Here is a 26,113-nt window from a genome sequence, read left to right on the forward strand (position 1 = left end):
CAGTTTTGCGGTGCACTATGCGACCGCAGAACGTGAATGCGGACCGCATTCCTGTCGGAGACCCAAACAGAATCCTCAGAGTTTTGGAGGCAATTCTGCGATCCAATCTGCGGACCGCATTTCAACTCTGCGATCGCAGAATGCGACCGCAGATCTTGCTCGGCTTCTTCTTTTTTTCCTTTTCTTTTTCTTTTCTAAATTTTAACCCCGACCCCTTTTTAATAAAACACCCCAACCCCCTCATTTTTAACAAGCTTCTGAACAAATAAGAGAGAGGGAGAGAGGGTTCTTGAGAGAGAAAGCCACCTTCTTCAAATTTGATCCTTGAAAACTATCCGGGCGGGGAAATTTCAAAGCAATTATCTTCATCCCCATTCTTGCAGGTAAAATCCCTAACCATTTTCATTTAAATTCTGGTTTAATCTAAGGGGAGGAAGTCTCATGCATTGGTTCTTGAAAATAGTGACTAAAATTGTGCATGCATGTCTACTAAAACCTAGAACCTAGTGGGAGTAATTGGGTGAGAGCAAAGACTTGTGCAAAGAAGGGGCTAGTAACCTAGATATGTTCGGGTAGTGGTTGTGAAGCTTGAATTTTGAGTTATGCGTATTAATTTGTGCACTATATGGATGTTGCTAGATTATTTGGTGAATCGGAAGTAGAAATTAAAAAGGGACTCAACCCCAGGTATGTATGGCTAAAATCCCTTTTTATTAGAAATTGAGCTCCGTTGTCATTTATGAAAGCATGGTAAGAGTTGAATTGGTTAGCATATTTCTTGTTATTACGCATTAATTGATATGCAATTATCTGTACATATTCGTGAAGGATGTGCCCCAACGTGAATAATGTGCCAATCTTGACAATTTGATAATGACGGAAAGTACAGTTATGTGTGGAAATACTTGGGCTATAAGCCAACATTGGAACAAAGAATTATTCATGCTAGCTATGTGCTCATTTACCTGTGATTGCAATTTGAAGTATCCTCAATATATGTGTATATGTTCACAACTTGTAAAATGAATATCAAAAAAAAAGGGAAACGATGTGATGATGGTGGCCATGAGTGCCCCAGGAATTGTTATGTTGTGTGTGGAATAAAGACTTGAGGTGTTGGCTAATGAGAATGGAGAAATGCCTCTAACGAGGTGACCTAGCAGATCGGGTCGTGATCGGACACCATGCCGCACACATGGCGGTAATGTGCTGATATTGGATTCCAGATAAAGGAAATGAAACATTGATTGAGAGTAATGCCTCCAATGAGGTGACCTAGCCGGTCGGGTCGTGATCGGACTCCGCTTGGGATAGCGGTGGTAATGAGAACAGTGGTGAACACGTGACAGAAATGCCCTAATCAATGTTGTGGAAATTGTATGAAAGTTTATATGAATTGCTTCTTTGACTTGCCCATATTATTTGCTTGTATCTGTTTGGTAGTTCTTTCTAGTAAAATGGTGTTTAGTTATACATACCAGTACAATTCAAATGTACTGACGTCCCTTTTGCCGAGGGCGCTACATTCGTGTTATGATTGTAGGTGGCTCCATAGTGGACGGTGCCGACCGTGTGTAGCGGAGCGTTTCTTCTACTCAAAGTCTCGGTGAGCCCCTTTTCTTCCATGGGGCCATATGGTGTATCTTTTGTTATTACAGCTTTCACTTTTGAGGTATAGCCGGGGCCTTGTTGCCGGCCTAGTCATGCTTATCTGTTGTATCCATAGAGGCTCCAAAGACACTAGTGAGGGTTATGTACGGGTGCCCGGGGAATCCGCTATATGTATATGTTGTAATCCTAACCTTGTAATCTCCTTAAGCTGTAACCCTAACAGAACCCTTGAAGCTAGCTTATGTACGGTAAATTTTTATGATACGAAGTGAACCAGTAATGTGGTGTACACCGTGTGTTATCGTCTAAATTAATCAAAGGCATGATTCCCGTATCCATATTGATTTGGGGTAGAAAGTGCTCGGTAAGGCTTGCTCCGTCGGGTTCACCCGATTGAGCGCCGGTCGCGCTCCTCGGATTTTGGGGCGTGACAAACTTGGTATCAGAGCCTAAGGTTTTAAAAGTGTCCTAGGATGTCTTGGAGCCGTGTCTAGTAGAGTCCTTCTTATCGGTGTGTTGTCGACCACATCTATAAGTTGGAGGCTATTCGAACATTTAGGAATAACACCCTTCTTTGATATTCTGGATCGTGCGGTGAAACTGTTTACTTCCTAATCGGTGTATTGTTCAATCTTTCAGTAAGTGGCACCTAAGAAGAAGGCGAGAATTGGCCAAGAAGCCAATGCCACCTCAGGGGTGGTTAATGATTCACTGATTGATGTTGCGGGCGAAGGTAGCCGCCCTGCTATTACCCTACCGGATCCTCCTGTTCCAGAACAAAATACCTCAGTCCCTACAACTACGGAGGGTACCACTATACCTCCCGTTGATGCTCCTGTCCCGCCTCCAGTCCCAACGTCCGGTTCTAGCATTTCCGATGGGGATCTTAGGGGAGCTATTCAAATGTTGACTCAGTTGGTGGCCTCTCAGGCCCAAAGGTCAAATATTGCACCCAGTTCATCCAGCCAGCCAGGGGATTCTACTAGTTCCAGGGTAAACAGATTTCTTCAGTTAGACCCTCCGGTATTCACAGGTGCCAATTCAGAAGAAGACCCTCAGGACTTTATCGATGAGATGCACAAGACCCTCAGGGTGATGCGTGCGACTGAGACAGAGGGAGTAGAGTTGGCTGCCTACCGTCTGAAGGGGGTGGCCTATTCATGGTTTGAGTTATGGGAGGACTCCCGAGAGGAGGGGCACCCTCCGGCGAGGTGGAGTGAGTTCGCCGATGCTTTCATTGACCATTTCTTGCCCGCTGAGACAAGGGCAGCACGAGCAGCGGAGTTTGAAAATCTGAGGCAAGGTAACAGAAGTGTATGGGAGTACCACATGGAGTTTGCCCGCTTGTCCAAGTATGCTATTCATATGTTGCCCACCATGGAGGCTAGAGTGCGTCGGTTTGTTCAGGGCCTTAATCATTTGACTATTAATGAGGCTTGTACAGCAGCGTTGAATTCTGACATGAACTACAGGAGGATGGTAGCATTTGCTCAGGCCACAGAGGACCGTAAGTTGAAGAATAGAATGGCGAGAGAAAGTAACAGCAAGGCCCGGTCTACGGGCAACATGGGAGAGTCGCTAGGTGGGGGAAGATCAGCTTTTAGGGGAGGATCATCAGGGCCTTCCCAGTCTGTTGCACAGTCTTCAGCCAGTGCACCGCCATCAGGGCCCAGCCAGCAGCAGTGGAGTCGTTTCAGGCCCGGTCAGGGCAACAGGGGATTCCACCAGTGAGGTCGGTCAGGGGAGAGGTTTCAGCAGCAGCAGAGATCCCCGTGCCCCAAGTGCGGGAAGATGCACTCAGGGGTCTGCTACACGGAGTTGCCTATATGTTATGGATGTGGGATGAGGGGCCATATTCAGAGACACTATCGTACGTCTCGCCAGGGAGCGGGTAGGGGCCCGGCTCAGCCCTCCAGTCCAGCAGCTGCCACATCTTCAGCTCCCTCTCTAGCTCGAGGTGCCCCAGCAACCGCAGATCGTGGCGCAGCTAGGGGTGGTACACAGAGTTCGGGAGGTCCCAGTCGATTCTATGCTATGAGTGGCCGTCAGACTGCAGAGGCTTCTCCAGATGTTGTTACAGGTATTCTGACTGTCCAATCTCATGATGTGTATGCGCTTATTGATCCTGGTTCCACTTTATCCTATGTTACCCCGTTTGTTGCTATGAGATTTGGGATAGAACCGGAGCAGCTTCATGAGCCATTCTCAGTATCCACCCCAGTTGGTGAGCCAATTTTGGCTGCTCGAGTTTATAGAGGTTGTGTTGTTACGGTGCGTGGTAGAGATACCATGGCCGACCTAATCGAGTTGGGAATGGTGGATTTCGATGTAATAATGGGAATGGATTGGCTTTACTCATGCTTTGCCAAACTTGATTGTAGGACTAGAACCATTAGGCTTGAATTTCCTAATGAGCCCATCATCGAATGGAGGGGAGATAATGTAGTGCCTCGTGGTCGGTTTATTTCCTACCTTAAGGCCGCGAAAATGATCAAGAAGGGGTGTATCTATCATCTAGTTCGAGTTGCTGACACCAATGCTGAGGCACCTAGCCTTGATTCTGTACCAGTTGTGAATGAATTTCCAAATGTCTTTCCAGATGAACTCCCTGGGATTCCGCCAGACAGGGAAATTGATTTTGGGATCGACGTGATGCCAGGCACACAGCCTATATCGATTCCACCTTACAGAATGGTACCGGCAGAATTGAAAGTGCTAAAGGAGAAATTGAAGGATTTGTTAGAGAAGGGTTTCATCCGGCCAAGTGTGTCTCCATGGGGCGCACCGGTTTTGTTCGTAAGAAAGAAGGATGGATCGCTACGGATGTGTATTGACTACCGACAACTTAACAAAGTTACAATCAAGAACAAGTATCCCCTGCCAAGGATAGATGACTTATTTGACCAATTACAAGGTGCTATGTGTTTCTCAAAGATCGACTTGAGGTCATCAATTGAAGATAAGGGAACAAGACATTCCAAAAACAGCTTTCAGGACACGTTATGGGCACTTTGAATTTATGGTGATGTCTTTCGGGCAATGCCCCAGCAGCTTTTATGGATCTTATGAATTGGGTCTTCAAGCCATTTCTAGACTCCTTCGTGATTGTTTTCATTGACGACATCCTTGTGTATTCGCGTAGTCGGGAGGATCATGCCTATCACCTCAGGGCAGTTTTGCAGACTCTTCATCAGCACCAATTATATGCGAAATTTTCAAAATGTGAATTCTGGCTTGAATCTGTCACGTTCTTGGGTCATGTTGTTTCCAGGGAAGGAGTTATGGTTGACCCTCAGAAGGTTGCGGCAGTGAAGAATTGGCCCAGACCTACCACTCCAACGGAGATTCGTAGCTTCTTGGGTTTAGCAGGGTACTACCGGAGGTTTGTGGGGGGGTTCTCTACCCTCGCCTCCCCATTGACCAAATTGACGCAGAAAGCAGTTAAGTTCCAATGGTCCGACGCTTGTGAGAAAAGTTTTAAAGAATTGAAGACCAGGTTGACCTCGGCACCGGTATTGGCCTTGCCGGAAGGAACGAAAAGGTTTATGGTTTATTGTGATGCCTCCAGGGTTGGTTTGGGGTGTGTATTGATGCAGCATGGGAAGGTTATAGCATATGCCTTAAGACAACTCAAGAATCACGAGAAGAACTACCCGACGCATGATTTGGAGCTTGCAGCAGTTGTATTTGCTTTGAAAATATGGCGGCATTATCTTTATGGGGTTCATGTAGATGTGTTTTCAGACCATAAGAGCCTCCAGTACTTGTTCAAGCAGAAAGAATTGAATTTAAGGCAGCGGCGGTGGTTAGAACTGCTCAAGGATTATGACATGAACATTTTATACCATCCAGGGAAGGCGAACGTGGTGGCCGACGCTCTCAGTCGAAAATCCATGGGTAGTTTGGCTCATTTGGGAGTGGATCGAAGGCCCTTGGGTCGGGAGGTTTATCAATTGGCCAGTTTAGGGGTTGGCATTTCGGCATCAGATAAGGGGAACATCATGGTGCATTATGCAGCAGAATCGTCACTTGTAGCGGAAGTCAAGGAAAAGCAGTTTAGTGATCCAGCATTGGCTCAGATAAAGGAAGCAGTTTTGAATAACAAGACTTCGGCATTTTCACTCGGCAGCGAAGATGGTGTTTTGCGGTGTCAAGGTAGGTTATGTGTTCCGGATGTGGATAGGCTTCTGGAGAGGGTGATGGCAGAGGCTCATAATTCCAGGTATTCCGTGCATCCAGGTTCTACGAAAATGTATCATGATCTCAAGGAGGTTTATTGGTGGAACGGCATGAAGAGGGGTGTGGCGGACTTTGTATCTAAGTGTCCAAATTGTCAGCAAGTGAAGGCCGAGCATCAGCGGCCCGGCGGGCTAACTCAGCTTATGGAAATACCGATGTGGAAATGGGAGATGATTAACATGGATTTCGTGGTGGGGTTACCTCGCACTCAGCACAAATTCGACTCAATTTGGGTAATAGTGGATCGACTCACCAAATCAGCTCACTTCTTGCCGGTCAAGTCCACTGATACTGCTGAACAATATGCCAAGCTGTATATCAAGGAGATAGTAAGGCTTCATGGCACTCCACTTTCTATTATCTCAGATCGAGGGACCCAGTTCACAGCTAATTTTTGGAAGAAATTTCAGCAAGGTTTGGGTACTCAAGTGAATCTCAGCACAGCTTTCCATCCACAGACTGACGGTCAGGCCGAGCGGACTATTCAAACGCTTGAAGATATGTTGCGAGCTTGTGTCTTGGACTTCAAAGGTAACTGGGATGATCACTTGCCGCTTATAGAATTTGCTTACAATAACAGCTTTCATGCCAGCATCCAGATGGCCCCATTTGAAGCATTGTATGGAAGAAGGTGTAGGTCTCCGATTGGGTGGTTCGAAGTGGGTGAAGCAGAACTGATAGGGCCAGATCTTGTGCACCAGGCTATGGAGAAAGTTAAAATCATTCAGGAAAGGATGAAGACTGCTCAGAGTCGCCAAAAGTCTTATGCGGACGTTCGTCGGAGGGAATTGGAATTTCAAGTTGGCGATTGGGTGTTCTTGAGGGTATACCCTATGAAGGGGATCATGCGCTTCGGAAAGAAAGGTAAGTTGAGTCCTAGGTATGTCGGGCCTTATCGGATCGTTCAAAGGATAGGGCAGGTGGCCTATAGGTTGGAATTGCCTCCCGAAATGTCATTAGTGCATCCGGTGTTCCATGTGTCCATGTTAAAGAAAGTGGTTGGAGATCCGTCCACCATCGTGCCAGTCGAGACTATCAAGGTTAATGAAGAGCTGTCGTATGAAGAGGTTCCGGTTGCCATTCTTGATAGACAAGTCCGTAGGTTGAGAAATAAGGAAGTTGCCTCGGTTAAGGTGTTGTGGCGAAGTCAACAAGTCAAGGAAGCTACGTGGGAAGCGGAGAAAGAAATGAAAGAGAAATATCCCTATCTATTCGATCAAGTCTAGAAGAAATTATTTGACCTTCCTATCTCTAAAACAATTACCATTGTGTCCAAGTTGATTCCTTCCTAAGTGCTAGTGAAGTTCCTCTAGTTGTGCAAGACTTATAGATGTAGGGATTGTTTCAAGTCATGTGAACATTTCTTTGGTAAATGAAATTTTTTTTTTTAAAAGACTCTTGTGATAAGTAATCAATTAATGGTGGTATAAGTTGGTAATGAATTACTTGTATGCTTGTAGTGTGTTGAAATGGCTAAATTATGTGAAACTCATTGAAATAACTGATTCATAAGCAAGGCATATCGAGTGATCAAATGTGTGCATTTGTTAAGGTAAGGATTTGTATACTAGCTGTAAGGGTAGTTGAAATTGTGTATTGGTGCTAAGAATTGTGTTTCGGGGGCCCTCTGTCAGGTGGAGATGTTCTAATTACAAAGGAAACTCTGGCAAAATTTTTCTAAAAATTTGGGAAATAGTGAAAGGTGTAGGGATCTGCATAACATGTTTTCAAAACCAAATGATCTTTGAATATACTGAAAAGCTTGAAACAGGTCCTCATTCAGGGACGAATGATTTTAAGTGGGGGAGGATGTGAGGCCCCGTAAAATTTTTGGCTCATAAAAAAATCAAAAGAATCAATTTTCCAGAAAAATGTCATTATGCGGCCCAGAATGCGGTCGCAGATCCAATATGCGGACCGCATTACCACCGCATAACGAAACAGTGGTTTGGTTAAAACTTGAGGTCAAGATGCGGTCCAAAATGCGACCGCATAATTGATATGCGGACCGCATTTCTACCGCAGAGTGGAACAGTAGAGTTGTCAAAATTAATGTTGAAAATGCGGTCTATTATGCAATCGCATAACAAATATGCGGACCGCATAGTCGTCGCATATTCTCCTTTGAATTTTGTGAATGTCAGTTCTGCGGTGCACTATGCGACCGCAGAACATGAATGCGGACCGCATTCCTGTCGCAGAACCAAACAGAATCCTCAGAGTTTTGGAGGCAATTCTGCGGTCCAATCTGCGGACCGCATTTCAACTCTACGATCGCAGAATGCGACCGCAGATCTTGCTCGGCTTCTTTTTTTTCCTTTTCTTTTTCTTTTCTAAATTTTAACCCCGACCCCTTTTTAATAAGACACCCCAACCCCCTCATTTTTAACAAGCTTCTGAACAAATAAGAGAGAGGGAGAGAGGGTTCTTGAGAGAGAAAGCCACCTTCTTCAAATTTGATCCTTGAAAACTATCTGGCCGGGAAATTTCAAAGCAATTATCTTCATCCCCATTCTTGCAGGTAAAATCCCTAACCATTTTCATTTAAATTCTGGTTTAATCTAAGGGGAGGAAGTCTCATGCATTGGTTCTTGAAAATAGTGGTTAAAATTGTGCATGCATGTCTACTAAAACCTAGAACCTAGTGGGAGTAATTGGGTGAGAGCAAAGACTTGTGCAAAGAAGGGGCTAGTAACCTAGATATGTTCGGGTAGTGGTTGTGAAGCTTGAATTTTAAGTTATGCGTATTAATTTGTGCACTATATGGATGTTGCTAGATTATTTGGTGAATTGGAAGTAGAAATTAAAAAGGGACTCAACCCCAGGTATGTATGGCTAAAATCCTTTTTTATTAGAAATTGAGCTCCGTTGTCATTTATGAAAGCATGGTAAGAGTTGAACTGGTTAGGATATTGCTTGTTATTACGCATTAATTGATATGCAATTATCTGTACATATTCGTGAAGGATGTGCCCCAACGTGAATAATGTGCCAATCTTGATAATTTGATAATGATGGAAAGTACAGTTATGTGTGGAAATACTTGGGATATAAGCCAACATTGGAACAAAGAATTATTCATGCTAGCTATGTGCTCATTTACTTGTGATTGCAATTTGAAGTATCCTCAATATATGTGTATATGTTCACAACTTGTAAAATGAATATAAAAAAAAAAGGGAAACGATGTGATGATGGTGGCCATGAGTGCCCCAGGAATTGTTATGTTATGTGTGGAATAAATACTTGAAGTGTTAGCTAATGAGAATGGAGAAATGCCTCTAACGAGGTGACCTAGCCGATCGGGTCGTGATCGGACAGCATGCCGCACACATGGTGGTAATGTGCTGATATTGGATTCCGGATAAGGAAATGAAATATTGATTGAGAGTAATGCCTCCAATGAGGTGACCTAGCCGGTCGGGTCGTGATCGGACTCCGCTTGGGATAGCGGTGGTAATGAGAACAGTGGTGAACACGTGACAGAAATGCCCTAATCAATGTTGTGGAAATTGTATGAAAGATTATATGAATTGCTTCTTTGACTTGTCCATATTATTTGCTTGTATCTGTTTGGTAGTTCTTTCTAGTAAAATGGTGTTTAGTTATACATACCAGTACAATTCAAATGTACTGACGTCCCTTTTGCCGGGGGCGCTACATTCGTGTTATGATTGTAGGTGGCTCCATAGTGGACGGTGCCGACCATGTGTAGCGGTGCGTTTCTTCTACTCAAAGTCTCGGTGAGCCCCTTTTCTTCCATGGGGCCATATGGTGTATCTTTTGTTATTACAGCTTTCACTTTTGAGGTATAGCCGGGGCCTTGTTGCCGGCCTAGTCATGCTTATCTGTTGTATCCATAGAGGCTCCAAAGACACTAGACCCCTTTTTAATAAAACACCCCAACCCCCTCAGTTTTAACAAGCTTCTGAACAAATAAGAGAGAGGGAGAGAGGGTTCTTGAGAGAGAAAGCCACCTTCTTCAAATTTGATCCTTGAAAACTATCCGGGCGGGGAAATTTCAAAGCAATTATCTTCATCCCCATTCTTTCAGGTAAAATCCCTAACCATTTTCATTTAAATTCTGGTTTAATCTAAGGGGAGGAAGTCTCATGCATTGGTTCTTGAAAATAGTGGTTAAAATTGTGCATGCATGTCTACTAAAACCTAGAACCTAGTGGGAGTAATTGGGTGAGAGCAAAGACTTGTGCAAAGAGGGGGCTAGTAACCTAGATATGTTCGGGTAGTGGTTGTGAAGCTTGAATTTTAAGTTATGCGTATTAATTTGTGCACTATATGGATGTTGCTAGATTATTTGGTAAATTGGAAGTAGAAATTAAAAAGGGACTCAACCCCAGGTATGTATGGCTAAAATCCCTTTTTATTAGAAATTGAGCTCCGTTGTCATTTATGAAAGCATGGTAAGAGTTGAATTGGTTAGCATATTGCTTGTTATTATGCATTAATTGATATGCAATTATCTGTACATATTCGTGAAGGATGTGCCCCAACGTGAATAATGTGCCAATCTTGACAATTTGATAATGACGGAAAGTACAGTTATGTGTGGAAATACTTGGGCTATAAGCCAACATTGGAACAAAGAATTATTCATGCTAGCTATGTGCTCATTTACCTGTGATTGCAATTTGAAGTATCCTCAATATATGTGTATATGTTCACAACTTGTAAAATGAATATAAAAAAAAAAAGGGAAACGATGTGATGATGGTGGCCATGAGTGCCCCAGGAATTGTTATGTTATGTGTGGAATAAAGACTTGAAGTGTTGGCTAATGAGAATGGAGAAATGCCTCTAACGAGGTGACCTAGCCGTTCGGTCGTGATCGGACACCATGCCGCACACATGGTGGTAATGTGCTGATATTGGATTCCGGATAAAGGAAATGAAATATTGATTGAGAGTAATGCCTCCAATGAGGTGACCTAGCCGGTCGGGTCGTGATCGGACTCCGCTTGGGATAGCGGTGGTAATGAGAACAGTGGTGAACACGTGACAGAAATGCCCTAATCAATGTTGTGGAAATTGTATGAAAGATTATATGAATTGCTTCTTTGACTTGCCCATATTATTTGCTTGTATCTGTTTGGTAGTTCTTTCTAGTAAAATGGTGTTTAGTTATACATACCAGTACAATTCAAATGTACTGACGTCCCTTTTGCCGGGGGCGCTACATTCGTGTTATGATTGTAGGTGGCTCCATAGTGGACGGTGCCGACCGTGTGTAGCGGAGCGTTTATTCTACTCGAAGTCTCAGTGAGCCCCTTTTCTTCCATGGGGCCATATGGTGTATCTTTTGTTATTACAGCTTTCACTTTTGAGGTATAGCCGGGGCCTTGTTGCCGGCCTAGTCATGCTTATCTGTTGTATCCTTAGAGGCTCCAAAGACACTAGTGAGGGTTATGTACAGGTGCCCGGGGAATCCGCTGTATGTATATGTTGTAATCCTAACCTTGTAATCTCCTTAAGCTGTAACCCTAACAGAATCCTTGAAGCTAGCTTATGTACGGTAAATTTTTATGATATGAAGTGAACCGGTAATATGGTGTACACCGTATGTTATCGTCTAAATTAATCAAAGGCATGATTCCCGTATCCATATTGATTTGGGGTAGAAAGTGCTCGGTAAGGCTTGCTCCGTCGGGTTCACCCGATTGAGCACCGGTCGCGCTCCTCGGATTTTGGGGCGTGACATTACCTGGCCAGTGGTATAGTTCCTCACGACCTTTCATCGGTCCAAAGGAAAAGGTTTTATCGTGAAAGCCGCCAGTATTACTGGAATGAGCCTTATCTGTTTAGAATATGCCTTGATAATATGATCCGGAGATGCGTCCCCGAGATAGAGCAATTTTCTGTTTTGCAGGCTTGTCACGCAACAGCGTATGGTGGACACTTTGGAGGGGTCAGGACAGCAGCAAAAGTGCTAGAGGCTGTATTCTTCTGGCCAACAGTGTTTAAAGATGCGCACCTATGGGTGAAGGGCTGCAATGAATGTCAGCGGACCGGGAATATTTCTCGGCGCCACGAGATGCCCATGAACCCAATTCAAGAGGTGGAAGTGTTTGACGTCTGGGGGATTGACTTCATGGGTCCCTTCGTCAGCTCCTATGGCAATAAGTACATTCTTGTTGCCGTAGACTATGTGTCCAAATGGGTAGAAGCTGCAGCGTTGCCCACCAATGATGCAAAAGTGGTGGTGGGATTTTTGAGGATGAACATATTCACCCGCTTTGGGACACCAAGAGTAATTATCAGTGATGGAGGCACTCACTTCTGCAATAGAGCCTTTGAAAAGTTGCTTGCTAAGTACGATGTGCGCCACAAGGTGGCTACTCCTTACCACCCGCAGACTAGTGGACAGGTTGAAGTGTCCAACAGAGAAATCAAGAGTGTGTTAACCAAAACTATGAACGCCACAAGAACTGATTGGGCGAGGAAGCTAGATGATGCACTCTGGGCTTACAGAACTGCTTTCAAAACACCAATTGGTATGTCACCATACAAGTTGGTGTTTGGGAAGGCCTGCCACCTGCCAGTGGAACTTGAACATAAAGCGTGGTGGGCATTGAAACAACTGAACTTGGATATGGAAGCTGCGGGCACAACAAGAATCACAGAATTGCATGAGCTCGAGGAGTTCAGACATCTTGCTTTCGAGAGCACAAAGTTGTACAAGGAGAGAATGAAGAGGCTGCACGACCAGAACATTGTTGAGCGGAATTTCAAACCCGGGGACATGGTATTGCTCTACAACTCAAGACTACGTCTGTTCCCAGGTAAGCTTAAGTCACGATGGTCTGGACCACTTCGAGTAGTTGAAGTTTGCCCTTCTGGGGCTGTCGAGATTGCCACTGCGAATGACTCTCGTACATTTAGAGTCAATGGTCAAAGATTGAAGCCATATGTGGGCATGAGCGAGCCAAAGGAAGTGTCTGAGCTGCACCTGACTGAACCACATAGGTTGAGCGAGCCTTAAATGCGCTCATCTGCGTCGTGCCGCAACGTTAAATCAGGCGCTGCGTGGGAGGCAACCCACGACATTGTTGTAAGTGTAACACATTATAAAAAAAAAAGAGCCCAGACCGCGGTACCACCGTAACCGCGGTGAGAGACCCTCTCTGAACCCAGCTCACCGCGTTTGCACCGTAACCGCGGTCAAACCGCGGTGAGAGACCCTCTCTGAACCTGGTCTACTGCGGTTCCACCGTAACCGCGGTAGAACCGCGGCAGACCAAGACGGGCCCAGGTACGCAGAAAGTTTTATTTTTATTTTTTATTTTTCCCTCCCTTTTAATTAACCCAACCCCTACCTACCCCCAAACCTTTCCTTTTCCTCTCAGCAGAACCGACGCCCCCACCCCAAAATCCTCTCAACTTCTTTTCTCTTCTCTTTCTCTCAAATCTCTTCCCCCCTCAAACCTCCATTGTTGTCTCCTCCAACTCGCCATCTCCACTACCCACCCTTTCCATCCTTCATCCAAGTAAGTTTTTTTCTTCTTCTCTTTCTAATTCTTCTTCTAGTTTAGTGTAATATAGTCTGAACTAGTTTTAATTGAACCCCAGGTAGTGTAGTGTAAAATTTTTATTTTCTTTATTTTCTTTTCTGCTTTTTGTCTTTGTATTTGCTTCTTGTGGACTTGCTTGATGTTTAAATGGGTGGGGTTTCATGGTGCTTCAATTGTGGGGGAGTTTTGGTATGTTTGGAGGCATAGAAATAATTTTTGTGGTGAAGTTTGGGGGAGGGGCCTATTTGGCCGAAAATTTGGGGTTTGTTGTGATATTTTGGGGTACTTTGTGCCCCCGTTAGGTTGTGGTGGTGTAGTGTTAGGTGTTAACCACTTGAGAGAGCTTGTATGGGGTGTTGTATGCCGAATATTGTGAGTTAGTACCGTTGTGAGGGCCATTGTAGAGGTTGTTAACCTTAGACACCCTGCTAGTTGGGTGCTTGGCATAGTTTGAAACAAAGAAATAAATGGGGGATACTGTTTGGTGCCATCGGGTGGCGAAGTCTGAGTACCCATCCGACTGGCACTGGTTAGGATGCATTTGATGGTTCTCCTGAATTCTTTGCAGGTAATATGGCTCGTAAAAGGCGAAAGAGCTCGGCAAGCACTTCCCAAGTGCCACAATATGATGCCACCAGGTTCGAGTCACCAGAGGCAGAGGACCAATTTCATGCTAAGGCCACCAAAAACTTTATCCCTGAGATTCCTGTTGACAGGGCTGCCCTCCGTGCGGAAAAAGAAGAGATGTATGAGGAAATCCGGCGGAGGGAAATGGAGTTCTTATTTTATGAACCTGAGGCGGTGAACATGATGATAGTAAGGGAGTTCTATGTGAACTGCCCAGAACATAATTTGCGAGATGTAATTGTGCGGGGCAGGGTGGTAAATGCCTCAATTGCAAAGATTCGCCAGGTTTTGAGGCTGCCCCAGTTCACTGGTGACATTGACTATTACCACGACGCACAAGGGGTCACTTGGGAGACTATAACTGAGGTACTCTGCGCAGGGGGTCAACCAATCTGGCTACATGACAATATTACCCTCCACTCCAAGTCATTTACACATTTGGCTAAGTGTTGGTTCACCATCATCTGCAGCCGGTTCTTGCCCACGGGTAACATTACGGACGTGAACTACTTGAGGGCTCTGTTGACGTGGTGCTTCGTCACCAAGAAAGACTTTGATGCGGAGAGAATTATTGGAGATGAATTGGTCCTTCGATCGCCGCTGCTATCCAAGGGGTTCTACTTCCCCTCACTGGTGACGAGGTTGTATTTGCTGAAAAATGTCCCCACCAGTCCTACAGATGGAGCCTTGCCCGCTAAAGCACCATTCAGAGCTTCGGGCATCAGAGTAGGCCGAGATGCACCCGCCACCATTCAGATCGATGATGAGGATGACGCCCCAGCACCATCCAGGAGATCCTATGATGGAGCTGGACCCTCTCAGCGATCCCGTACTGGGGCAGGATTCTCTAGATCACAGTCCACCCGGCCTATGTTGCGGTCTGTGGAGGAAGAGGTAGCACATCTTCGCACCTCAGTGGATGGCCTGCATGTGCGTATGGATGCCATGTCTCAGCGACAAGCCAGGTCTGAGAGCCGGATGATGGCGTGGTTCCGTGCTTTGGGGAGAGCTTGTCATGTGGACCCCAGCACCGTCTCCGACTCCGATTGATGCTCAGGGAAGTCTTCTTACCCTTCTGTTCATTATTTATGATATGACATGGGGACATGCCATAGTTTTTTGTGTGGGGTGGGAGACATGCTCAGGGTAGTGTTGTATATGTGTTGTTGTCTATAACTGATTGTGCTCACCTTAGAAGTAACTGACTTGGCCCAACGACGGACACTTGTCGACGGGTGTCACACCTCCTTTTTCACTACACCCGCAAGGGCATAAAGGAGTTTTTCCACTTAAAGGACAATTGGAACGGGATTTATTATTAAAGTTCAGAGTTGCCACTTGGGAGATTAATGGTGTCCCAAGTCACCGGTTGAATCCCGAACCGAGGAAAACATGACTCTGTTAACAGTCCGCGAACCAGAAATCCGAGTAAGGAATTCTGTTAACCCAGGAGAAGGTGTTAAGCATTCCCGGGCTCCGTGGTTCTAGCACGGTCGCTCAACTGTTATATTTGGATTTATCTGATTTCAAAACATGTTTTAGCTTTTATGCTTTTTTAACCATAAACCGCTTTTATCACGAGAATTGCAACGTCGTGAAAACGCGTCTCGAACCACGTCACATCAATGCACCCGTGGTTGTTGACACATTTCGACTCCGTTGAGATTTGGATTTGGGTCACATAAATGCGCACTCGAGTTTAAGAAGGTAGATTATTAAAAGCGTGCCTAAAGAGACTAATGCGTTATTATCTTTGGGGAAGGCCGTGAAATTCGCTAAACGGCCCATCCCGAAGTCTAAGTATTTTTAGTATATATTTAAGGAGGGCCCCGCAATTTGCATTTTATTTGGCGAGGCTCGTCTCCTCATTATTTAAAGGGTGTCCGAAGCAAGCCACACTTTTCTACTTAATTTGTCTCTAACAAATAAAAAAGCCTAACCAATTATTAATGTTTAATAATTATTACGTTTAGATCCTCAAACTCCAGGTAACCCGCGTAAAGGAATCATGATCCAGGTCCAGCACAAATTGGACCAATCACAGGCATGGGCCCAGGCCCAAACGAATATGCAAATCTGACCCAGGCCTGGGTCATTCATTTCGGCCTTGAAACCTATACCACTTGAAAGTGGACTGTCGAGTCCCAGCAAGGTTTCGATTCACCAATGCCCAATGATATTGTTTCAGACTATTATAATCAAAGTGGTAATGAATGACTCAATTCTAATTTCCTGCCTAATTTTACACAACTAAATGATGACAGCATTATTCAGATGCATTAACCAGATCAAATCATTTACTATCTAAATCTCAAGACTAACTCGAGGAGCTTATTTCTGGTTCATGTGACAATTAGATTTTGAGCGAGTAATCAAGTGGAGTTGTTTGAGCTATGAATTAACACAGACAATTATGGAGAAGCTTAACTAATTAAAATGATTAGCTATTATACCACGTCATTCGTACAATTAATCAAATCTGATTTCATGCCTGCCTATGACCCTAGCATTTTAGATCTGGAAGCTACATCAGTTAACTATTACAATCACAGACTCATCTTCATGTTAATGACATAGATAACTAGATTGATTACAGCAAATCTAAGTAGCTCATACGGTTCAGTACAAACTCATGATCATATAACCAATAGTTCAAAGTCTCTCTAGTTTAATTACAAAACAGGTTTCAAAAGTTCAAATTGATACTAAGGCGTATTTGAAATCTACAACTATAGGCTAATCTAATAGTGAAATACAGAGGCAAATTCATATGGTAGCAATGCTTCGTCATTTGATTTCATAATTGTTCAAATACATTGAGAAACTTCAAAGCATTAGATGTACCTGGAATTGGGCAAAGCAAAAAAGGAAACAGGATCAGCAAACAGCCCAGCAAAATTCAGCAGGCCCAGAAATGTTTAAATCAAACAGAGTTTAATAGATCCACTTCAAAACAGCACCAGATTCACCCAGAAATGCACACAGATGAACAAACAACCAACAGAAACACCCAAACCAGACTCAAGCAATCAAATCTAACTCGAAATCAACCAAAAGTAGAATCAACACACTTCGGAACAAGCTCAGTAATCAGAAAATGAGAATATCAGTGCCTAGAGCTTCAAATTTCACATAGAAAGGGCAATGGAACAGTACATTTTTTGGAGAGTTTTTTTTTTGTTTTTGTTTTTTTTGTAGAAAGTTTAGAATTCCAGAAGAAGATTTATAATTTCAGATCTGGATTTGAATTTGAAACTATAGAGTATTTGGGGGGAATTTTTTTGAGGCTCCAAGCTTGTTAATGAAGGCATGTGAATGCCCTTTTTATAGGCACAATGAGGGTGAGACTTCAGATTTCAGGTTTTTACATTTGGTCCCTAGAATTGTGACTTCTTCTTCAAGTTACCTTACTACTTCTCCTAATATTTCACTTTGACCCCACCTAGAAACTTCTAGTAAATTCTTCCTCAATTGAACTCCCTAAACTAACCTTATGCTATTCTGAGATTTAACAAATTAGATTCAACTAAAGCCCAACCTCATTTAACCTAATGAAAATTAACTACAGCCTAATACCCTTAACATTGAACTAATCCTACAAACTAATGAGATCAGTAACTATTGAAGAATTCCATTAAACTAACAATTCAAATCACTAAGCTGCAAACAATCGTCAACAAAACCCTGAATTTACAATTAACAAACTAAAATTCAAAACACTGAAGGATTATGAATTATTGTATGAACTAAACTAAACAACCAACACACATGAATTAAACAGATTTTAACCTAATTAGCGTTAACAACTAAAGACCAGAAAGGACGCAAAATTAAAATTAAAAAAAAGAAAGCAGAAATCAATATGTGAATAAATGAAAACATGCACCAATCACACATAAAACCAAACAAAATTAAGCAACAGTTAAACATTAAAAATGAAAAGAAACTCACTAAAAGATCCGGCCAACTCTCACAGTCCAACTTCGATCATCTCCGGTGGGAATTGGATGCTATCAACCGTAGATTCTTCATGAGGGAAGCACGGGTACCTCGTGGTATCGATTTGGGGTAGTTTGCTGCAACTAGGGTTTTGGCCGGGAAATGTTCAAATTGAAATTCGAATTCCATGCAGATTCGAGACAAACTGACCGGGGATTTGGATAGGGGAAAGGAAAAGGAACCTAAGGTGTTAATTTGGGCGAACATGGATGAAGTTGCGTCATGGCCGGAAAATTTTCAAACGATGATTCGACGGGTTCAAGTAAGATTCGAAGGAAAAGGACAGTGGATTCGGATAGAGGAGGAGAAGGGGAGTTCATGGTATTATTTTGAGAGTCATTTGCATCGGCGCCGCCATCGCCGACGGTGGGGAATTAGGGCAGCGCCGCTAGGGTTTCTGTGAGGGGAGGGCTTTGAAAGAGACGAGATGGGGGTAGGGGGGTTCCGACCGTTAAATATTAATGGGTCTAAGCTTCCTGACCGTCTGATGAATTAACATCGACGGCCAGGATTAATTGGGTTCAATACGGGGTCGTTTGGGGGGACAAAGATTTGGACCGGGTGGAGGACGGGTTGGGCCTGGGCGTGGGGTGATTTAGGCGTGGTTATTTTATTTTGGGCTTAACAATTTGGCCCAAATTCGGGTCATTTAGAAGACAGCCTTCTTTTCCATCATTTTTGTTTTGCCTTCTTTCAATTCTTTTTTGTGTTTTCATTTTGTATTTATATTTTTTCTGATTTTATATAAATAAAAAATTAAAATAGAGACCTAATTTATTTCCAAAATGAAGCTAATTAATTCCTAAAAATTGATTAAGTCCTATTTAAAGTAAACTCAAGAAAAATTAAACAATTAACAATTAAAAATGCAAAAATGGACTATTTTTGTTATTTTCTTTAAATTTTGTTCTAAAAACAACTTAACCACTAAATAATCCTAAAATATGAAATTAGATCCTAAATGCAAATGTCATGCGAATTTTTTTTTATATATTTTTCATATGAATTAAAATGCGCAAATAAAACGCAAACAATTAACAGAAAATAACACAAAATTCACAAAAGTGTAAAATAATGAAAGAAAAATTATTTTGTTTGAATTTTTGGGAATAATTCATATATAGGGCAAAAATCACGTGCTCACAGCTGCCCCTCTTTGCTCGGAAACATGAAGAGTTTTCGGGCAAAGATAAGTGAGCAAATACGAGCGATTTTTGCCCGTTTGAATATTCCGTGTGAAGCATTTTTGAAAGAGTTGACCGCACCCTGCTTCGGAGGTTGCCTGCATATCCTTGGCTAAAAAGGAATCAGGTCAGTGTAGTTCAGGAGTGTCTGGTAGCTGGGACTACCAGGAGCTGTGATTTCACTGCGATTGCTGCTGGTACTGCTTGCTGACCTCCCTTATTACACCATGTCAAAGATAAAAAGAAGCTAAACTAGCTATGCTCTATGAATTACAAAAGTCCTATCTAAATTCTTCAAACTTGCTCTTGTACTTCCTTGTTGCCTTGTTGTCTTGTGTTCTCCTGGTGAAATCCCTTGTTGCCACTTCAATTTGTAAACTGAACTGTTGTTCCTTCTCTTCAAACTGTTGAACTTGAATGTATTTCTCTGCTATGCGGGCGGGCTCCCGACTTCAAAACTTGAACCTGAATGTATTCCTCTGCTATACGGGCGGGCTCCTGACTTCAAAACTTGAATTGTATTCCTCTGTTCTCCAGGCGGGCTCCTGACTTCACAAAACAGACACAACAAAGAAAACTTTCTGCCCCAGTTTGAAAACTGGGTACATGTTACTGGATGAAAATTTAAAAACTAAAACTTGAATTGTAATACCTCTATTCTCCAGGCGGGCTCCTGACTTCAAAACTTGAACTGTATTCCTCTATTCTCCTGGCGGGCTCCTGACTTCAAACTTGAAATGTATTCCTCTGTTATCCAGGCGGGCTCCTAACTTCACAAAATAAACCAAACAAAGAAAACTTTCTGCCCCAGTTTGGAAAACTGGGTACATGTTATCGGATATTAAGAATTAAAACTAAAACTTGAATGGTAATACCTCTGTTCTCCAGGCGGGCTCCTGACTTCAAAACTCGAACTGTATTCTTCTATTCTCCAGGCGGGCTCCTGACTTCAGCAACTTGAATGTATTCCTCTGTTCTCCAGGCGGGCTTCTGACTTCATAAAAACAGACAAAACAAAGAAAACTTTCTGGCCCAGTTTGGAAACTGGGCGTTACGTTACCAGATATTAACAAGAATTTGAAAAATAAAGCTTGAATTGCAATACCTCTGTTTTCCAGGCGGGCTCCTGACTTCAACGACCTGAATTATATTACTCTGTTCTCCAGGCGGGCTCCTGACTTCAGCAACTTGAATTGTATGTCTCTGTTCTCCAGGAGGACTCCTGACTTCAACAAAATAAGCAACCACAGAAAATTTTCTGCTCCCGGTTTGGAAGTTGGGTGTATGGGTGAGTGTTAAACTGAATTATATTACCAAATATTACTAAGAATTGAAAGCTAAATCCTATTATCTAGGGAGGTCCTGACAACTCCTAACAATTACGAACCTAAAGTATTACTCTCACTACATCATGTTATCTAGAACCTAAAGTATTACTCTCACTACATCATGTTATCTACAAGGGGTTTTAAACTACATCCTATTATCCAGGAAGGTCCTGATGACTTCTAACAATTACGATCCTAAGGTATTACTCTCACTATATCATGTTATCTACAAGGTTTTGAACTACATCCTATTATCCAGGAAGGTCCTGACAACTCCTAACAATTACAAACCTAAGGTATTACTCTCACTACATCATGTTATCTACAAGGGTTTTTAAACTACATCCTATTATCCAGGAAGGTCCTGACAACTCCTAACAATTACAAACCTAAGGTATTACTCTCACTACATCAAGTTATCTACAAGGGTTTTTAAACTACATCCTATTATCCAGGAAGGTCCTGACAACTTCTACTTGAATTTTATCCTAAACATGCAAACTTTCATTCCCCTATGCTATTCATGATTATCTTGTATTTTAATCACACTACACTTTTGCGGTCAAACCTGATTACTGCTTGTTTTTCCTTTATGGAGAATTCCTCCTGAACAACCAACTTTTCTGCCCCTGTTTCAATCAAAGAAAATTTTGTCAGTTTAAAATGGTGGTTAGTTGATGGCATTCTTGCTGAAAATCCTTCCAATGTATTGCTTTATTTTGACCAGCTTCCCCGAACTGGCCATGAACCGCTTGCCCTTTGACTGTCTTTCAAATTCCTGACTTTGACAAACCGAGTGTTCTGTACCCATGTTGTTGCTTCACACCTCTGACCCCTTTATCTGAACCTTTGCACTTCCCACGATATTTCCCAATCATTCCACCGATGACACTTCCGGTGATTCCCTGTATTCCACCTTTCATCACATTGTTTTTGACATGCTCTGACCACATCGTGCTTTACACTCTTCGGAATCTGGTAGTGAGTTTTGAAATCCCTTTTCACTTGCTTTGAACAAAACTGACATTGAAACATCTTAGACGTATAAAACCCCCAAAGGAAAATGAAATGCAATGATTTTACGAGTTAAGGATAGGAAGAATCCAAAACTGGATGAAGGAAAAGAAACTTATCTGACCGGAACAGCTGGTACCAATGATCACGACATGCATTTCGGACTAATCGGCCCAATCTGTTCAACCAATCCACTTCTACTTGCCATTCCTCATTGTCCCAGAATTTCCATCACTTGATTACTTTACCCAAACATTAGCCTTGTTCATCCTGCGGTGCCTCGAAACAGTTTTCCACCAGCAGACCTCTCTCATTTGTTCATTTCTTAACTCACTTTCGCCTCAAGGCGCCCGTGAGGGTTTTCACCAATAAGACTCTCTCATTTCAATTTCTCTCGACTCACGTCGCCTTACGGTGCCTGTGGAGGTTTCCACCAATAAGACTCTCTCATGTTTATTTCTCTCAGCTCTCGTCGCCTTACGGTGCCCGTGAGGGTTTTCACCAATAAGACTCTCTCATTTTCTAATTTTTCCTTCTTGGACCAGAGTGTTGCCCCAGACATGAATTTCCTTTACCTGCTTGACTTGGCATTTCTCAATGACAGATCAGAAGGTCTTTCTTTGGACCGTAATGTGGGCTTTTGGACGGTGTTAGAAAGAAAAGGTATAAAAGGCTCAAAAACAACTCAAAATGGGCTAAAATTACAACTTTCGGAATCATATCTTTCCAACAACCACAACTTCTGCCCCAGTTTCTTGCTTGGGGACTTTTGGATTTTTATTTTGGTATGACTGAACCTCAGAGAGGCTGCCTACATACCCTTTCGGGATCAAGTCAAACGTAGTTCACGTCGTAGAATTTACTTTGTTTTTGTGATTTTTCTTTCTCTTCTTTTTCTTCTCTGTTCTTCTTTTCTTCTTGTCTTTTCAGTTTTCCTTTTCCTTTCTTTTCTTTTCTTTTTCCTTTCTTTCTTTTCCTTCTTCTTTTTCCTTTCTTTCCTTTTCTCTTTTTCTTTTCTTTCTTTCTTTCCTTTTCTTCTTTTCTTTTCTTTTCTTCCTTCCTTTCTTTTTATGTACTCATCTTCGGCACTTGCGTTTCTTATTTGTGCCATTGATTCCGAAAGAGGGGTATGAAAGAAAATAAATACGGCTCAAAATGGGTGACAAAGGATAAAGTGTTTCAGATAGCAGAACAAAACGCCTTCGTCATTTCAATCTTCAAAATATGCCAAATACAAAACAAGTACAATCAAAACAAACAAAATCATACAGAGTACCTCTTGACCACATCGGAGTTGATGGCCATTTTTACACATTTTCCTTCCACATCTGTTAGATATAATGCACCACTAGACAACACTCTGGTTACAACAAATGGCCCCTGCCAGTTTGGGGCAAATTTTCCTTTTGCTTCAGCCTGATGAGGCAAGATACGTCTCAGCACTAACTGTCCGACTTCAAACTTCCTCGGACGCATTCTCTTGTTGTACGCTCTTGCCATTTTTGTTGGTACAATTGGCCATGCCACTGATACTAATCTCTTTTCATTAATCAAACTCAAATGTTCAAGGCGGGTGAAATTGTCATCATGTTCCAACTCATTATCACACTCAATTTCTTGTATTATTTCTTCAGAATAAGACCGGCTTTCGAGACTGGGCCGAGGATTCCTCATGCATGTCATGTTATTGATATCAGCATAAAAAGAACTGTACAGAGAAGAAAAACAAACTGAAACAGAATTAAGAATGAAGAAAGAAAGACAATTGCATTTCATTGAAGGAAAAGATAACAGGGTTTTAACTCATCCAAACGGACGGAACATAGTATCTGGACTATAGACCCTGAAATAATCCAGACAGCTTAAAGAAAACAAGACCCACTACCAAGACTTCCAGTCGTTGACTTTTGCCCATGGTCAGACGAACTGCACATTTGCCTTGCTTGACCCTCCCTCTGCTTCAACCATGTTTACCTCGGTGAATAATCCTTTGAACCCCTTTCCCACGCCTCCATCCGTACCACTCGATGACCCAAGAACCTTTGACGACAGCGGCTTGTTATCCCCCCCCCCCTTTCAACTGAAACACCACTTTCTCACTGGTTGACTCTTCATTCAAATTGGTTTTGCTAGAACGGATTACCTTCTGCGAAGGTTTCTTAGGCTTTCCTCCCCTATGCATCAATTCGATCACATGAGCCTCGTGGTGAGCTGGCAGCGGATTCTGGTTAATGTTTGGTGCCTCTGGGGCCTGAACCTCAATTTGGTTAGTGTCAATAAGCTCTTGCACAACAGTCTTCAATTTCCAACATTTCTCAGTATCATGTCCGGGAGCCCCCGAACAGTATTCACAACTCACTGACTGATCCAGATTTCTAGGATGGGGATTGGGCACTTTAGGCTCTATCGGGTTCAACAGGCCCAGCTGCCTCAATTTGTGAAAAAGACTGGTATATGACTCCCCCAGCGGAGTGAATATTTTCTGCTTCTGTACCCTTTCATTCCGGAAGGCTTGATTCCCACCGAAACCAGATCCTGGAGGATTTCTGTAAGCCCTTGGGGGTGGATATGTGTTTTGTGGAGGTGGGTATGTGTTTTGGGGAGCCGGTGCACGCCATTGCGCATGAGCCGGAGGCTGGGTATAAGTTTGAGCATGGTGAACGGAAAAATGTGGGTCTGGCGGTGAGTAGTAGTGTTGTGGAGGACCATATGGGGTGTATGGGAAATGTGGGAGGTGGGGTCTGGGTTGGTAGTAGGGTGAAGGGCTTCTAGATCTGGACCAAGCTCCGGCTTCGACTGTTGCAACCTCTTCTTTCTTCTTCTTTCCCAGCACACCCCCAGTGCCGCTTTGGATGGCCTGGGTGGTTGCTTTAATCGCTGAATAGCTCATGATTTTACCGGATTTCAATCCTTCCTCGACCATAGCTCCCATTTTCACTACTTCGTTAAAAGATTTTCCAATTGCCGTCACCAGGTGACCAAAGTAAGTTGGCTCCAAAGCCTGTAAAAAGTAATCCACCATTTCGCTTTCCCTCATTGGAGGGTCGACTCTCGCAGCCTGCTCCCTCCAACGGAACCCATACTCCCTGAAACTTTCCCCTGGCTTCTTCTCGAGTTTTATCAATGACAGGCGGTCCGGAACAATTTCTAGATTGTACTGAAAATGGCAGGCGAATGCTTGTGCCAAGTCGTCCCAAGTATACCACCTACCGTGGTCCTGTCGTGTATACCACTCCAAAGCAGACCCACTCAGACTCTGGCTGAAGTACGCCATCAATAATTCATCTTTCCCACCGGCCCCTCTCATTTTGCTGCAGAATCCCCTCAGGTGGGCCACCGGGTCACCATGCCCATTATACAGATCGAATTTTGGCATTTTGAACCCTCTGGGGAACTGAACATCCGGGAATAGACACAAATCTTTATAGGCCACACTGACTTGGCCACCCAACCCTTTCATGTTCCTGAAGGACTGCTCCAGGCTTTTTACTTTTCGAATCATCTCTTCCTGCTCCGGGTTTTTAAGCGGCTTTTCAGTTTCCACCGGGAGCTCAAAGTGAGGGGTGTAAGAATATGGCTCGGGAGCTTTAAAGGTAGGCTCGGGAGGATAGTACTGACTGTCGTGATCTTGAAACAGTGGCTCACTGGAAGATCTTTGCAGTGTGGCAGGTAGAGGCGCCACAAAGACAGGGGTGATTGGTGGAGGAGGGTTTTGTTTGGGTGGTAGAGCTTGGGGAGGGTAGGAAGTGGTGCATAGCTCTTTTGATGGAACGGGAAAGCTGGAGACGAATTCACAGTAGGAGGCTCCTGAGACTGAGCCAAAGGCGGAATATAGGCTGGATTGGCGGGATAAACTGGCGCCGGCTGACCCCTAGACCAAGCCTGATGTATTTCAGCCATTTGCTGCCTCAATTAATGCATTTCTTCCCTCATTGCATTAACATCCATCACCTCTACCTCTTTCGCCGGGTCCACAATACTAATATCCGATTCTTGGCCTGTTATTTTCAGCTTGTCTTTTGATCGGGTGTTGTAGGAGTGGGTTGCCAGAATGCCAAACAACTAACCACCTGCCTGGACTCAACATCAACAACAGCTTGGTTAATGGTTAGGGCATTATCAGATTTTATAACCGCACGTTGGGGAATGAATGCACCTAAGCAGTTAACGGATTCTATTATGCATTTACTCGATTGCTTGCGTCATCCCGGCTTTTATTTCTAATGGCAACTTTCTTTCTCTTTTTTTCTTTCTTTCTTTTCTTGCTTTTCCTTTCTTTTCTCTGTTTCCTTTTCAATTTTTGCCTTTATTTTCTGCTTGTTTCGGCTCTTTCACTCCCTCGATTTCTTATTTTCTCTCTTTTCTTTCTTGTTTTTCCGCTCTTTTCTTTCTCTCTTTTTTCTTTTTCTCTTCCTCTCTTGTTTTTCTTCTTATTTTCTTTTCCTTTTTATTTGGTTACGGTCGAATCCTATGAAGATTGCCTACGTATCATGACCCCGCATGAATCAGACCGGGCATAGTTCGTGAAGATAAAAGGTAAAAACAATAAAACAATTTTTGGCATTTTCAATTTTTCATAATAAAA

The 26,113-nt window shown here is 43.2% G+C and overlaps 1 protein-coding gene across 1 annotated transcript; it reads right to left on the reverse strand.

Annotated features, from left to right (window-relative positions):
- Positions 1–23,221: 23,221 nt before the first annotated feature.
- Positions 23,222–25,428, reverse strand: LOC109210192. The gene is made up of 4 exons (XM_019373566.1): positions 25,301–25,428; positions 25,019–25,181; positions 23,672–24,922; positions 23,222–23,236 (listed from the first exon to the last, which is right to left on the reverse strand). Exons 1-4 carry the CDS (start codon positions 25,426–25,428, stop codon positions 23,222–23,224), a joined length of 1,557 nt encoding a protein of 518 aa, XP_019229111.1.
- Positions 25,429–26,113: the final 685 nt, after the last annotated feature.

The sequence above is a fragment of the Nicotiana attenuata genome, unplaced genomic scaffold (assembly GCF_001879085.1).
Source record: "Nicotiana attenuata strain UT unplaced genomic scaffold, NIATTr2, whole genome shotgun sequence".
Lineage (NCBI taxonomy): Eukaryota > Viridiplantae > Streptophyta > Magnoliopsida > Solanales > Solanaceae > Nicotiana > Nicotiana attenuata.

Excerpts from the sequence above, each read along its gene's own strand:
- LOC109210192 (XM_019373566.1), bottom strand. The coding sequence starts at position 25,428 with ATGGCTGAAATACATCAGGCTTGGTCTAGGGGTCAGCCGGCGCCAGTT. Across the intron at positions 25,182-25,300 it reads AATTCGTCTCCAGCTTTCCC|ATCTTCCAGTGAGCCACTGT; the intron begins GTTCCATCAAAA and ends CACACTGCAAAG. Across the intron at positions 24,923-25,018 it reads AGGAAGAGATGATTCGAAAA|TTCCCCAGAGGGTTCAAAAT; the intron begins GTAAAAAGCCTG and ends CCGGATGTTCAG.